This window comes from Stegostoma tigrinum, chromosome 6, assembly GCF_030684315.1.
Source record: "Stegostoma tigrinum isolate sSteTig4 chromosome 6, sSteTig4.hap1, whole genome shotgun sequence".
Classification (NCBI taxonomy): domain Eukaryota; kingdom Metazoa; phylum Chordata; class Chondrichthyes; order Orectolobiformes; family Stegostomatidae; genus Stegostoma; species Stegostoma tigrinum.
Window position 1 is genome coordinate 11,145,069 of NC_081359.1, and position 16,824 is coordinate 11,161,892.

The 16,824-nt window shown below is 41.5% G+C and overlaps 1 protein-coding gene across 7 annotated transcripts in view; it reads left to right on the forward strand.

The window, feature by feature from the left end:
- myo16 (myosin XVI) overlaps positions 1-16,824 on the forward strand; it is a 360,735-nt gene that overhangs the window by 96,900 nt on the left and 247,011 nt on the right. For all 7 annotated transcript variants that reach the window (XM_059646418.1, XM_059646419.1, XM_059646420.1 and 4 more), the window contains one exon: positions 9,750-9,893. In XM_059646418.1, coding sequence (XP_059502401.1) covers positions 9,750-9,893 — 144 coding nt within the window. The remainder of the gene's footprint in view (positions 1-9,749; positions 9,894-16,824) is intronic.

The window sequence follows — 16,824 nt, forward strand, 5'->3', positions numbered from 1 at the left end:
GATACCCTATGAGTGAAACTGCAAATTGGTGAGATTTATTTGGCTGATAATGCTTACCAAGCCTATAGGATTAGTTTATTGTCCTTACTTAGCCTAGCTTCACCTCTTAGAATCTAAATTAAATACTTAATTCTTCCACAGGACTCAATTTTACAGAAAAAAGAGAACCAGTTTGTACAAAGTCCTTGATCTGCTTCTAAAGATGTATATCAAACAGACAATGGATGATGTAGTCTATTGGCTATATAAGTTTACAATGTTAAAATAGACAACTTTGATTGCAGACAATCCAGTGGGTAGACTGGATAATGGAACAATTTAGATGAGTATGATTGACATTTAAAAAAATGCAACATTCTGCTCTTTTAAGAAATATTTTTAAGTTTGAGGATAAAAAATGTTTTGATGCCTTGTTTTTAATTCTCTTCTCGGCCTTGTTTCTTCCCATTTCTGTAGTCTTCTCAATTGCCACAAACTTCCAAAATTCCCGCATTCCTCCAAATTTGCCTATCCCTAATTTTTTTTCCTGTACCATAGCTACCTATGTTCTAAGCGCTGGAATTCCCTCACTGAAGGTCTCTCCTTCTTTACATTTGTCCTCCTTTAAGATGCTTCTTAAAATCTACCTTAGACAGTCACCCATCCTAATATCTCCACACAAGGTCCAATGTCAAACTTTGTGTCATAATGCTTCTATGCATTATGGCTTTTTACAGCATTCATGCTCTGTTCTTGTTATAGAGACTATGGACGTCTTGTGGTGCAATACACTATGCCCTGCTTTAGAGTCAGAAGCTCTGGGTCCAAGCCTTGAGGACTTGGTGGCCAAGAATAATGTATTCATAATTCAGCCAAACAAGTAGAGTGGGAAGTTTTTTACACATTCGGGAATAAATTTTTTTTATTATTCCAGCTGATGTTAATTATGGATAAATCAGATTTCAGAGTGAATCCAGTCTTAATAAATCATATGTTTTGTGTTTGTAATTTGTTAACGGTAGTTGTCAGTCACAAAATCACAGGAACATGAATAGAAATGGCTGGAAATGTTCAGCAGGTCTGGCAGCACCTGTGAAGAGAAATCAGAGTTAACACTTTGGGTCCAGTGATCCTTCCTCAGAACTTTTTCCGGCAATCTCTATTTTTGTTACTGATTTACAGTATCCGCTATTCCTTCATTTTTTTTTACATAATCTCAGGAGTTTACCAATGTACTTTTAACAAAAGAACATTAAAGTTTATTACACACAAAGGAAAAATATCACTAACTGTATTACAAGATAACAAAGTGTGGAGCTGGATGAACACAGCATGCCAAGCAGAGATGCTGCTTGGCCTGCTGTGTTCATCCAGCTCCACACTTTGTTATCTCGGATTCTCTAGCATCTGCAGTTCCCATTATCTCTCAAACAGCACTAACTGCATTACACTGCACAAGAACTAGTTCTATAATAGTTTTATTTTGAGTATCACAAGTAAAAATTCAACCATTTTACCCCCAACATCAACCTTACAGATACTTAAGCCTTGTGAACCGTCACACCAATTCCACTTAAAAGCTTTTATGTTCAGTGGGCATGGCTATATTGGTTACTTTGCTGCAAACCTCTGCATTTATTTGATGCTACCGTTTAGTTAATGTCTCTTCACAAGACTCTTAAATGAACTGCTAACATGGCTGATATATCCCTAAATAAGATAATAAAATGTGAGGCTGGATGAACACAGCAGGCCAAGCAGCATCTCAGGAGCACAAAAGCTGACGTTTCGGGCCTAGACCCTTCATCAGAGAGGGGGATGGGGGGAGGGAACTGGAATAAATAGGGAGAGAGGGGGAAGCGGACCGAAGATGGAGAGTAAAGAAGATAGGTGGAGAAGGTGTGGGTGGGGAGGTAGGGAGGGGATAGGTCAGTCCAGGGAAGACGGACAGGTCAAGGAGGTGGGATGAGGTTAGTAGGTAGCTGGGGGTGCGGCTTGGGGTGGGAGGAAGGGATGGGTGAGAGGAAGAACCGGTTAGGGAGGCAGAGACAGGTTGGACTGGTTTTGGGATGCAGTGGGTGGGGGGGAAGAGCTGGGCTGGTTGTGTGGTGCAGTGGGGGGAGGGGATGAACTGGGCTGGTTTAGGGATTAGTTCATCCACTTCACCAACACCTTCCACCCCAACCTTCAGTTCACCTGGGCCATCTCCAGCACATCCCTCACCTTCCTGGACCTCTCAGTCTCCATCTCAGGCAACCAGCTTGTAACTGATGTCCATTTCAAACCCACCGACTCCCACAGCTACCTAGAATACACCTCCTCCCACCCACCCTCCTGCAAAAATTCCATCCCCTATTCCCAATTCCTCCGCCTCCGCCGCATCTGCTCCCACGATAAGACATTCCACTCCCGCACATCCCAGATGTCCAAGTTCTTTAAGGACCGCAACTTCCACCCCACGGTGATTGAGAACGCCCTTGACCGCGTCTCCCGCATTTCCCGCGACACATCCCTCACACCCCGCCCCCGCCACAACCGCCCCAAGAGGATCCCCCTCGTTCTCACACACCACCCTACCAACCTCCGGATACAACGCATTATCCTCCGACACTTCCGCCATTTACAATCCGACCCCACCACCCAAGACATTTTTCCTTCCCCACCCCTGTCTGCTTTCCGGAGAGACCACTCTCTCCGTGACTCCCTTGTTCGCTCCACACTGCCCTCCAACCCCACCACACCCGGCACCTTCCCCTGCAACCGCAGGAAATGCTACACTTGTCCCCACACCTCCTCCCTCACCCCCATCCCAGGCCCCAAGATGACATTCCACATTAAGCAGAGGTTCACCTGCACATCTGCCAATGTGGTATACTGCATCCACTGTACCCGGTGCGGCTTTCTCTACATTGGGGAAACCAAGCGGAGGCTTGGGGACCGCTTTGCAGAACACCTCCGCTCAGTTCGCAACAAACAACTGCACCTCCCAGTCGCAAACCATTTCCACTCCCCCTCCCATTCTCTTGATGACATGTCCATCATGGGCCTCCTGCAGTGCCACAATGATGCCACCCGAAGGTTGCAGGAACAGCAACTCATATTCCGCCTGGGAACCCTGCAGCCATATGGTATCAATGTGGACTTCACCAGTTTCAAAATCTCCCCTTCCCCCACTGCATCCCTAAACCAGCCCAGTTCATCCCCTCCCCCCACTGCACCACACAACCAGCCCAGCTCTTCCCCCCCACCCACTGCATCCCAAAACCAGTCCAACCTGTCTCTGCCTCCCTAACCGGTTCTTCCTCTCACCCATCCCTTCCTCCCACCCCAAGCCGCACCCCCAGCTACCTACTAACCTCATCCCACCTCCTTGACCTGTCCGTCTTCCCTGGACTGACCTATCCCCTCCCTACCTCCCCACCCACACCTTCTCCACCTATCTTCTTTACTCTCCATCTTCGGTCCGCCTCCCCCTCTCTCCCTATTTATTCCAGTTCCCTCCCCCCATCCCCCTCTCTGATGAAGGGTCTAGGCCCGAAACGTCAGCTTTTGTGCTCCTGAGATGCTGCTTGGCCTGCTGTGTTCATCCAGCCTCACATTTTATTATCTTGGAATCTCCAGCATCTGCAGTTCCCATTATCTCTGATATATCCCTAAACATGTGTATAGAGTCATACAGATGTATAGCACAAAAATTGACCGTTCCATCTAACTTTGCCGATGCTGACCAATATCCCAATTTAATCTAGTCCCATTTGCCAGCATTTGGCCCATATCCCTCCAAACCATCCCTATTCATATAAACAAATGGATGCTTTTTAACTGTTGTAATTGTACCAGCCTACACCACTCCCTGTGGTAGTTCATTCCATACACTCACCATTCGGTGCATGAAAAAGCCACCCCTTAGGTCCCTTTTAAATCTTTCCTGTCTCATTTTAAACCTACACCCTCTCATTTTTGGCTCCTCTACCCTGGGGGAAAAGACCTTGATTATTCACCCGATCCCTGCCCGCATGATTTTATAAGCTCTTATGAGGTCACCCCTCAGTGTCTGAAACTCCAGGGAAAATAGCCTGAATTCCTGCACTCAACAACCTTGCAGAGATTCTTCCTCTCTGACGTCTGAAAGCCTTCTGTTAAAGGAGGTTTTCTCTTACTAATTTTTAAGCCACCGAAGCCCTCTGCCTGGACACTTCAGGACACCGCTAAATTGTACTGCTGCTGATCTAAGCCTTTTTATTTCAGTGACCTACTTCTTTCTAAAAGAAACCTGCACACTCATAGGAACAGGAGCAGGCCATTTACCCCTTTGAGCCTGTTCCACCTTTCAATAAGATCTTATTCCTTTGGCCCGTATCCCTTAATACCTTTGCTTCACAAAACTTTTTCCATTACAGATTTAAAATTAACACCCAATCAAGCATTCATTACCGTCTGTGAAAGAGAGTTCCAAACCTCGACCATCAACCTTCTAGTTGGCTCTGTCTCTCTAAAAGAACCTGCTTCTCTCTCTCTTTTGCTGTGTCAAGGGACACCTTGTTGCTAGGTAGAAGCCCAGTTATCTTTCTTCTGCTTCCATCCAGGTTTTCTCAAGCACTGAACTATTCGCTTCAATAGTTTTTTCAAGCCTCACTTAAATGCATGTTACCAAATTGTCAGACAGCACTGTATGACTCATTGAATTCAAAAATTTTAACACAGTATAGAAATATAATCCAAAATGGAAACTACTATTGATTCTGTTCACTTTAGAATCCAAGTTTCCAAATAATATCATGTACCTTCCCAGAAGCCGATGCTAGCCTCTTTGTAGTAACCTTGTTGCCACTTGGCAACCCTTGTGAGTGCCTGTAGTCTGTGGGTTGTGGACTCAACTCCACACAGTATCTGCTTCCCTCACAGAACAAATATCCTGCCATTTTAGAGAGTGCACCCCATTACCAAGACTGATGTAGCAAGCTTATGCTGTACAACTTAGGATAAAGATCCAGAGCTACTATTTCATTTGAGAAAGAAATGGGCTTGAGTGCACAAAAATTTACAGCTAGACAGATCATAAGATGCTTTTTACTTATTGATAGTACTGACTTTATGCATTCTTCATAAGAAACTGAAAGGTAAAATGTCTTATCTATCACTAATGTTTAGCTTAATGAGATCGATGCAAAAATATGCAATCTTATATCACACTTCTATCACACAGTTGGAGATTAAATGGATGGTTTATTTTCAGAAGATTTTTTTTTTGCTAACACTGCCGTGAGTATTTTCTTGCCAATAGTAACAGCTGTCAGGTTGACGTTAGAAACAGATGGATCATGAAACACTCCTTGGGCATCCAAATACTATTAATTCAAAATGACACTACAATTCTGAAAGAGGTATAGAAATATATTTTCAAACGTTAATACCAAGATTCTAAGCCTTTTTAAATTTTCTCTTCTGGACGTTGCCTTTTCATACTAATTTCTGTCCGTATGCTGTCAATATGCTTATTTCAGCTTGCCACTTACGTTCATATTGACCTTTTCTTCTCCGTTTCAGCACAGGCATATTCCACTGTTGTTGTCGCTACTTTTGTATCTCACTGGTGCCCCTCCTCCTGGCACTTCATGCTAATTTTTGATCAATCCCTTAATAACTTGCATCTCCTTTCTTAACCCTGATACATTCTCTGTCACAATGACATTTAAGATAAATTTCTGTGCTAATCCAACATCTTCTGTCCATCATTTCTTGATTTGAGTAAGTTGGTGACTGCCTTACTGTTCTACTCATTTCTGCTACTGTAAGCATCCAAACACAACATTGTGAGCTGCAAAAACAGCATAAACAGACTTTTTTTTCTTTCCTGAGGTCATGCAAAATATGTACTCAGGCAAATCATGCCATGAGATTCTAGTATGTGATGATGTGGAAGGGTGTTTTTCTGTCTGGAGTTCAATGACTAATGATGTTCAGCAGGGATCGCTGGAGTTGTGGAGAGAGTGGAAGATTGTCAAAGGATACAGCAGGTCATAGATCAGTTGCAGATTTGGGCGGAGAAATGGCAGGTGGAGTTTAATCTGGCTAAGTGAGATTTGCTGCACTTTGGGAGATCAAATGTTAAGGAAATGTGTACAGTTAATGGCAGGACCCTGGACAGCAGTGATGTACAGAGGGATCTTGGGGTTCAAGTCCTTAGCTCCCTGGACATGGAAGTGGATAGGGTGGTAAAGAAGGCATATAGCCTGCTTGCCTTTATTGGTTGCGGAAATGAGTACAAGACATTACAGGAAGGATGCAGAGGCTTTGGAGAGGGTGCAGAAGAAGTTTACCAGAATGCTGTCTGGATTAGAGGGTATGAGCTATAAGGAGAGGCTAGAAAAGCCTGCGTTGTTTTCTTTGCAGCAGCAGAGGCTAAGTGTAGACTTGATAGAAGTCTGTTAAGTTATGAAATGCATAGATAAGTTTGACAGTCAGAACTTTTTTTTCCAGAGTTGAAATGTTTAATTGTAGAGGAAATACATTTATTGTGAGAGAGGGCCAGTTCAAACGAGATGCAAGGGCCATGCTTTTTACACAGAAAGTGATTGGAGTCTAGAACACACTGCCAGGGTGGCGGTGGAGGCAGATACAATAGGGTGGTTTAAGGGGCTTTTAGATAAGCACATGAATACGCAAGGGATGAAGGAATATGGACCAAGGGCAGAAAGAAGGGATTAGTTTAATTTGGCATCATGTTTGGCACAACATCGTGGGCCATAGAGCACATCCCTGCACTGTACAATTCTATATTCTGTGTTAGTTAGAACACTTCTGGACAAATGCATTCTGTTTTGGATACTAAAATTGAGAAAGATACCTTGACCTTGATGAAATTCAGTGCCATTTAAATTAAGATGAGTGGCTCTGCAAACCTTTCATGTATTCCCTTGATTGTAGACCTTTGTTGAACAATCAAATTGAGGCATTTGAACAGTAAATCACATTGAAAGCAAAAAGAAGGTACATAGAGCTGAATTTCAATTCCTGCAACATCTAGTTCAAGTGTGGGTGGACCCAGAAGTTTGTGCCTTTGGATGGCGTCATCAGTTCCTAATGCCTCAATGACTTGTTTAGATTTTCAAAGGGAGAGCAGCATGAGGAGCTGGAAATCCAAAAACCTAAGGTCAGTTGCTTTTTGAGCTCTTTGTGGAACCGTAAAGGAGAATAGCTAACAATAGGTATCAATTTTCAATGGCCATTATGGGAAGATGAAGAGGCTGAGGCACATTAAAGCCTGGGAATCAAGGACACAGTGGTGATACGTTAGTGCTCCTGACTCTGGTGTAAAAAATGGACAGTGAAACTCAGCTGTTCATGCAGAGGCGCAACGCCAGAGCTAAAAAGGACAGTTTTGTTAGGAGACAGCATTGAGACACTTGAGAGGAATGTGAGACTTCATTTTGCATGGCTACCTCTAGGCACGATTGCTTCACCGCACTAGAGGAGCTCTCCTTCCAGATGGGAGGTATGGGTACAACTCCCCCGTCCATCACAGCCTTCATCAGGGCCTCAAGGTGAACATCAGAAGCCTGTGAGTCCACCTCATGATGACTGTCCAAACTATCTCTGGTAGTCCCTTATCCCCGTTTATCCTTTTGCAAAGACAAACCGATAGTGTTTTATGTCTCAGATATGTGCAAATATGATGCATCAGGATATTTATGGCAAATATATCTGTAGCCTGAGCTTTCAGTTTCCTTTTATACCGAATTACACCCACAGTTATGATTCATTCTCACGGCACCAAATGCAGTCACCAGATGCACATGGTCAACCAAACAACAATAGGGCATAACAAAATCGAATAATAAACTTTTTACCCATCCTGCCAATGTACCTCACATGAAATTAATCAGCAAACACACCCCCAAACCAAATAATGGCTGCAGCTTTGAAGATTACACGGTGTCAATGCCATTGATGCAGTGAAGTTTGAAACCTGATACTTTTGGGGTTTGAAAATTTATCCCAGAGAAGCTATTTTCTCTATGTCCAGAACAATATGATATACACTTAAAATTTGAGCATGGCTACTTTGGAGAGAAATTAGGAAGTTTTTCTTTACATAAAGGTAATAGAAGTGTGGATTGAAAACAACAAATGCTGGAGATCACAAAGGATCACTCCAATATCTATGGAGCTAGCGTTTTGAGTCTAGATGACTCTTCATCAGAGCTCCTACATAGAAGTGGAATTATCTATCCTAGAGATTGGTGGGCTTTGTTTGAGTGTATCAAGATAAATTCAGATACATATGAGTTCTGCCTCAATGACTCTGAGGTGGTAGAGCGCGTTTTTGACAAGTAGCCTACTCCACTTCTTATAACGTACTGTAATTACACAACAACCATTGGTTAGCCATGGCAGGTTATGTTCAAACATAGAGTGTTTTGTTTATATTTCTGGCTGGCTGAAACTTGAATTAACCTTCTCTAACAAACAACCTTGCAAGCCTGAAGAAATATATCTCCCAATAAGAAGGAATTTGGGCTGGAAGTTTTCAAAATAACGAGCTGCAGATTAAGTGAAAACTCTAAATGTAAAGGAGATGCATATCACCTGCAAATTTCCGTCTGACTTGGAAATATATTGTCATTCTTTCACTGTTACCGAGGGGTGAAAATGCCATAACTGCTGTCCTAGTGGCATTATGGATCTGCCTACAGAACATGGACTGCAGTGGTTCCAAAACGTAGCTCACCATCACCTTCTGAAAGGCAATGATGGCTGGGCAATAAATGTTGATCCAGTCAGTGAGGTCTATTTTTTAAAAAGCCAGGATCATAAAAGTTGCAGAAAATATACGTTACTTTTGGGGAGGATATTATTTTTCTTGACTGAAAGCAATTGCTACAAAGGTCAGAGCTATAATGATAGGTTCTAGGCACCGAAGAGATTTTGCAGATTGGGCAAGGAAATTGACAAAATCACAGCATACCAATTAATATTGATGTATGTGACTTCTGTTCAACCTCCTAGCACTTTTGACCAAAATTGCCTTTACCAGGCAATTTTCTGATACAGATTTTCTGAGATCTCCAACCCTTATTAAAACCATTCTATCTGTGCAAATTTAAGAACTATGCAAAATTTAAAATGAAAGTAACTTTGAGAATCAAACTCCCCTTTGATTCCCATTAAATGCATCGGCATAATTACAGCAAAATCCACTGAATTGATACAATGCATTGTGGAATTTAAAATGTCTGGGTGTTATGTCCAAATCACTTATGCTTACATTTTCTGCATTCCTTTGTGTTGTCACAAAATGCCCACCTTGCCGATTGTTCTACCATTTGGTTCAAAATGTTTCCTTCGCCCTGAGCCATTGACAGTAATTGCTGGCTGCAGTATTGCTCTTGGCTTGCTCATAACTTCAGCCCAGTGGTGCCCCCTACAGCCCTGGAGATACATTTATTGAGCCTTGATGTGCTCCCCTGTCCTGGACCATGGCTTCATCTCATCATCTCACCTCTTTTCCAAACAAGATTACAGATATATCTACACCAGATAGATTGCTGCCTTTCAAGAAAACTCACTACTAACTTCTGAAGAATAATTCGTTGTTGAGCAACAAATGCTGTTGCAGGAATTCCCACATGAAAGAATGTGTTTAAAAAAACACCATGGGTAGATTTTCTACTTTTACTTTATATTCCTTAAATTGGCAAGATAGAAAAGTAATTGTAAAGATGCAAGATATTAAGATTGCTAACACATTGCACTCTCCTTTTGAACAGTGCGCTCGATATGACAACATCTTTGCTGCCGAGATTCTAATTGAAAGGGGAGTGAATGTCAATCGACAAGATGAGGATTTATGGACTGCTCTGCATGTAGCATGTGCGTGTGACAATCCTGACATTGTTCTGCTTCTCATGTTGGTGAGTAGCTAATACTGACTTCTAAAAATCTATGTCTCAGAGCAATGAATTTTGTGAATCGCTTGTAGAAGGTGCAAAGCTTAGCTGTAAGGCTGCTGCTCTCCAACACACTCTGTTTCTTTTATACTCAAGCTGTGATGAAATAATTGCATTTCATGTAACAACTTCCTTTCTCTATAAAACCAAACAAGGATCAAGCTTCAAGGATGCAGCAAAATAGCTGACTATCTCAAGGTGTAACAGAAACACTGTGATTTGTGATTTGCTCGGAGTCATTGTTGCCTCCTACTGAAAATGAGGCCTTTATTTTTGCCAATTTATGCAGGAATAAAGAGTTGAGGGGAAAATAAAAGTGTCGATCCCTTGCTGTTCTGTCTATTACTGCTGCTGCTATTACCACTAAGGCAACATACCTTACTGCTTTACCCACTTAGACGTACCATGGTGATATGATTATTTTGTGCATCAACTGTGCAGTACCCCCACTGTCATCCAAATAGGTTTAGAGAATCCTAAAACTATTGTTTTTAAATCAGATGGCCCTATCCTAAGTGGTATGAATGCTTCCTGGTGTAAGAACCTAGATAACTTTCCTGACCATCCTTCCTTCCCCCACCTCCTGATGCACTGCAGTGTCTGTAGTTCAGCTTACAGCTCATAAACCCACAGGTGAAGCTGCTGAAATTGAAACCATGCAGATGTTTCCACCCTGGATCAAAGTGGCATGTAGAAGCTCCAACATATTGCAAAGTTGACACATCACCGATCTGCTATCTTTAATGAGTTTTAACCTTTTAACTACATCATTCACTTCCTTCTTAGTTTTTTGTATAGTTTATTAGCGTTACCACCAATTTAGATCCTGTTAAAATTTAAGAATAGGAAAGCCAGAGATTGACCAAACAGCTACCTCTTTCCTCTGCAGCAGAGAAAGAGTCAATTCTAATCAACTACACTTAATATAGATCTATTGCTAATAATGTGTCTCAGGATTCTAACCTCGTCTGCTTCCCTTAGGAATGCTGACTATCTGTATCAAGATCCTCACCACCTCCCTTTCTCCTCTCCTCTTTGAAAAGGTAACAGAAAGTGCTGGTGAGGGGATTGTAGTTTTTATTGTTTATAAAGGGGTAAATGAATTGCCACATAATAAGCTTGGAAGAGAAGGTGGAGCCCACATTATAAAGGGCCAGTTAATGCTCTGTAAGGCATGACTCCAACTTTTGCAGATGACACAAAATATGGAGGCATTGTGAACTGTGACGAATGGAGCAAAAAACAAAGAGTGTGCAGGCAGTTTGGTGGAACACATGGACAAATGATAGACAGAATTTAGGGCATAGAAGTGTGGGTAAGGAAATGAGAAGAGGCAATAATTGTAAAAGTAAATAATACTTAAGGGGATGCAAGGTCAGAGATGCAGGTAATTGAAGGCTGATAGGTTGAGAAAGTGGTTACGAAGAGAAACCACATTGAAACTGAAGCATTAACTCTGCTTTTCTTTCAACAGTTGACTCCAGACTTACTGAGCTTTTCCAGCACTTTCTGTTTCTATTTAAGAAAAAGGCTAAAATGACAAAGGAGATCTTGGCTTTAGAAACAGGATCAAACAGGACAAAAACAGATAGGTTATGATGAACTTATGTGCAACACTGTTTTACCCTGAACTGGCGCATTGTGTTCCATTATGGACACCAATTTTAGGGAGATTTGAAGGGACTAGAGAGGGTGCAAAGAAGAGTTACAAGAATTGTCCAAGAACAAAGATCTTTGGCTATATATAAAGAGATGCTGCCATGTTAAATATCATGGAGTAGACCTTTTCAGGTGCTGAAGCAGCAGATCCACTTCTTCAGCACCATTCTTGAGGAGCCCAGCCAACTACATTTGGTGAACATGTGTCCCAATTTATATGGTGTGCTATAATTTTCACAGTCTGATCACTATGATGATGCAACCCTTGCCACCAGGTGGAAAGAACATCTTAAAAGCAGGAGATGGAAAAGGGGAAGACCAAGGTAAAGGCGGACCATGAAGAGGAAGAGGCAACCAAGGACTTTTCCAACCATCGATCTGTGATCATTTGACTGGAGTCCCACTGAGCATAACCCCAAATCCCAATTGCACAGTCGTTGTACATTTTATCATCCCAGTTACTGTCCATTTAAAAAAAAATCCTCTTGGTTGCAATGCTGAAAGAAAAGCTATGACAAAGCAAACATTGTGGAGCAGAAAAGATTGCTTCATCCATCATGACGTGGAAACTGAGGAAGAAATCCTGGCTGCCCATTCCAGTTCCTCCTCCCAGTACCTGGTCTGAAACCCTTGTAGGTTACAACACTTCAGTTGCATGTCCAGATAAAATTTTAAACAAGTTGAGGGATTCCAGCTTGACCACCAATCCTGTCATGGAATTCCAGATATCCTCCACCCTCTGGAAGAAAAGATATTTTCTCATTTTAGAAACATCTGAGTATCTATTTTTGATTTCACTATAATAAAAATAATCTCATTCTTGAAAGTAACTTAGTGGCCTGAATTACTTAATCCCTTGTCAAAATAGCAGACTTGTATTCAGGTGCCCAGCTTGAAATAAATCCAATTGAACCATTCAACCTATTGCTTAGATAGATGAAGGTTTTAGAAAGCAGTCAACGATTAACAAAACTATTTTGATAGCCACAGGGCTAATATAAATTAACAGTGACTGTAACCACTTGATCAGATAGTTTTCAACTCTCACTAATCCACTTTCCAACAAAAATGGGACCTGTTTAACCAAAGCACTGAGTTTCAGTTTTCTTCATATGTGAATTGTGCCCAGCCCCTTTTGCACTCCTGGTAAAAGTGTGATCTGTTGGAAATAGAGGCAGACATTTAAAGGACAGCAAAGCCTCTGAGACTTATCATAAATCCTGGCCACTATATCTTTCAATAATAAAATCTCTAAATTGAGGGTGAAAAACCATTATAGCTACTTAATGTATTGAAGCAGCAAGCTATATGAAATATTTTACTTATATACCTAATAAGGTAAGAAGGTCCTTAAATAACGTAAAGTTATTTTTTGTAGCCAGTTTCTTCAAAGCAAAGTAATCTCACATATCCCTGTGAGCAGCGTTTGTTGATCATTAACTTCTTCTGATCATCTCATTTTCATTATCTCTAGCCATCCACTCATGCATTAATAAAGCATTAATTGTGAAACTGGCTGATAGCAGTTACCATTCTGATATTAGCACTTTTGTATGTAGCAAACGTGTTCCAAATTTCTTTTTCCACTTGAGGTATGATTTCACTCCTCATTATATATATATATGCAAATAAATATGTGTAATCATCCTGCACATGGTATAAAGTGTTGTTGGTGCTCTCAACTGAATATTTTTGAGAAGAGTTTTTTTTGTGGTTACCATGATGCAGTCATATATATTTTACAACGTGTTGGAAAGTGGGAATTGCAATGTAAATGTAAGAAAAATGTAAAATGCGGGCATTGATTGTAAATTTTTACCTGTATTAAGGACTGAAAATGACAGCACTACAGATACGTTACACTAAAATATTTCCCTTTGCTTTAATGTTGAGTGTTCAGCATCTTTCAATGGCGTGAAATTATTTACGTGAATTTAGCAACAAAAACCACAAATTTGTTTAGCTCTGCTCTGCAATTATATAAAAAGCAATGGGTTTATTTTATTTATTTGTGGGATATGCCAGTATTTATTGCAAATCTAATTACCCTGAGCATTGTTGGAGTTTCATGCGTCCATGCAAGTGGAGATTTTTCCATCACAAGCCTGACTGTGCCTTGTGGATGAGCTTTGGAGAAACAGCAGATGAGTTACCTGCTTTAGAAAGCCTGACCTCAGACCTGTTTTTATTACTAATATGGCTGGTTCAGTTGAGGTTCTTGTCAATGATTCCAACCTCCCACCTCCCCAAGAACATTGATAATAAGAAATTCAGCTAGATAATACCATTCAATGCCAAAGCTCAATGGTTAGATTTTCTCTTGTAGGAGATGATCATTGCCTGGCACTTCTGTAGCAAATTGCCTGCCATTTACCAGCCTAATTCTGGGGATTATTCAGGTCGAGCTGCATAAGGACACAGGCTAAATTCAATGTGGTTAAATCTGAAAGGGTTCAAAAAAGATTTCCAAGGGTGTTACCATGGTTGGAGGGTTTGAGCTACAGGGAGAGAGTGAACAGGCTTGGAGCTATTTTCACTGGAGCTTTGGAAGCTGAGGGGTGACCTTATAGAAGTTCATAAAATCGTAAGGGGCATGAATAGGGTATTTCCCCCAGGGTAGAAGAGTCCAAAACTGGAGGGCATAGCTTTAAGATGAGAAGGGGAAGATTTTAAGGGGACCTAAGGGGAAACTTTTTCACACAGAGGATCGTGCATGGATGTTGCCAGAGGAAGTGGAGGTGGTTTAATTGCAACATTTGAAAGGCAGTTGAGTGGGTATATGCATAGGAAGGGTTTGTGGGATGTGGGTCAAATTCTGACAAAGTGGGACTAGATTAATTACAGATATCTGGTTCGTATGGTTGAGTTGGACCGAAGGGTCTGTTTCCATGTTATATAGCTCTATGACTCTATGACTGTAATTTCTGAGGAGTTGTGAACAGTACTGAACATGGTGCAATTATCATTGATAAAGTAGCTAGCAATGTTTGGGCTCTACTCTATCCTGAGAAGCTCTTGCAATAAATTCCTACAGTTGAAATGTTGACATTCAGCCACTAAATCTATTTATCTTTTTACTAGATATGACTCCAGCCAACAGAGAATTGTCCCCGATTCCCACTTATTTCTGTTTTAGCTAGAAATCCTTGATGCTACATTTGGTTGTCCATGGTGTCACAGGTGATACCAGTGGTGCCTGGCTGTCAGTGACGAGACAGTGACTGATTGTCACTGGAGTCAGTGGCAGTCCCTTTCTTCTCATCTCTTAACTTCAGTTCTTTTTGAACGTGTTTAGACTAAGGTTGTGGTGAACTGAGGAGCTAAGTGGGCCTGGCAGAACCCAAACAGAGTCACCTGATTATACCTTTGCAATGTCACTTGATAGCACTGTCGACGATTCTCCCTATTTCTTGACGATCGAACGACCAATAAGATGAGAATTGTCATGGTTGGATTTATCCACAGCACATATCTGGGCAACTTCCTACATTGTTGGGCAGACACCAATGTTGTTGATGTACTGGAGCAGCCTGTATCGAGGCACACCCAGTTCTCGAGCAGACATTTTCATACTATTGTCATAATGTTGTAAGGGCTCTGAAGTATCGAGTATCATCAGCTATTGTAAATGTAGTGCTTTGAAAGCTGATCAGGCCTTTTCCTTTCTGCCTTCACATCCATAATTTGTGAGGTAACTACCTTTTAAAAACATGCTGACCACAAAACCCTCAATCTCCAAGCTCTGCAACAGAGACTAAAGAAACCACCTACACTATGTAACCTGGAGCTCTATCATCCATGTCGAGTAACGATGTTTGCCGGTATTGTTTACAGTGTAGATGTTTGGTGACACTAAAAAGACCCACAATATTCTCCTTGCTATTTGCTAAGAAAGCAGCTTCTCCTCTTTAATAATGTATCAATTCCAAGTTGAAATGTATGCCTGTTGTGGCCTAAAGGTAACGGCGACAATGCAAAAGGTAACAATATCTAAACATCAGAAATAATAGGAACTGCAGATGCTGGAGAATCTGAGATAACAGAAGAAGGGTCAAAGCCCGAAACATCAGCTTTCCTGCTCTGATGGTGCTTGGCCAGCTCTGTTCATCCAGCTCTACGCCTTGAAATCTAAACATCCTCCTTTCTATTAAAAAAAAAGCATTTAAACCACACAAAGGTAGTAATGGGAAAGGTGTTTCTTTTCCCAGAGACTTGTGAGCTTCTGAAATACACTGCTAGCTGCTGCATTGATTATTCTGTGCATGCCCTCAAGAGGAGTTAGACTAGTTCTTAGCTAAGTCAGAAGCTGTGTCAAAAATACCATGTGGTTATTAACTGTTAATACACTGGTAAAACAAAGGTCACTGCACTTCCCTGAATTAAATTTGATTGCTCAAAGGGGCTGGATAACAAATATTTCCCCTTTTTCCTGTCCCCTATCATTTTGTTGTAGGGACGACAAGCATGATATTCGTGGGAAGTGTCCATTTCTGATGCTCCCAGCATCAAGAAAATGAGCCAGGCCTATTGAGACAGTTGGCATTTTCTGCATGCTTGTGAATTAAGATTGCTGCAAGGAGGTAGGAGAAGACAGACTACCACTAGCGATGCTATTAAAATCACTACCTGCCTGACATTTGTGACCTATGAAGCAAAATCCATCTCCTGCTGCTGCTGCACTCCTGTAGGCGTCTGTGAAATTGAAGAGAGTGGGGACATTAGATCTTTAGGTGCAGCAATGACGTTACAGAGTTTCACTAGCTAGGGACCCAATAAAAAGTGAAATGTGACACCTGTGCCTCACCAGCACCAACCCTTCCTTCGCCCCACCACCACTCAGCCTACACTCCAATAATTTTCCATCTAAATAGGAAATGTCTCCATAAATATTCAATGCTATAAAAAAAATACCCTGTGAGCAGCCTAAGGCTGTAAGTACCAATTCTGCAAGCTGGTACCAAGAACACATGAATTGTTGCAGCTGTCTGCCACAATTCTCTATCACATTGAAGCAATTCACAGCCAGTGTGTGTCTTCTCATGAAATTGGCTGTGAACATAACTGCAAAGGGAGATTCAGCCATTTGAACCGAGATTATCAAGGCTCTGGGAAGTGCCTAAAGGGTGGCATGTTTGCCAGTTTTTTGTTCCACTAACAATGAACAAATTATTTGCCCTTGTTAATTATTTTGACCTGCACCCTGCATGCTGTCAGAAAAATTCAAACTTCAAAAAAG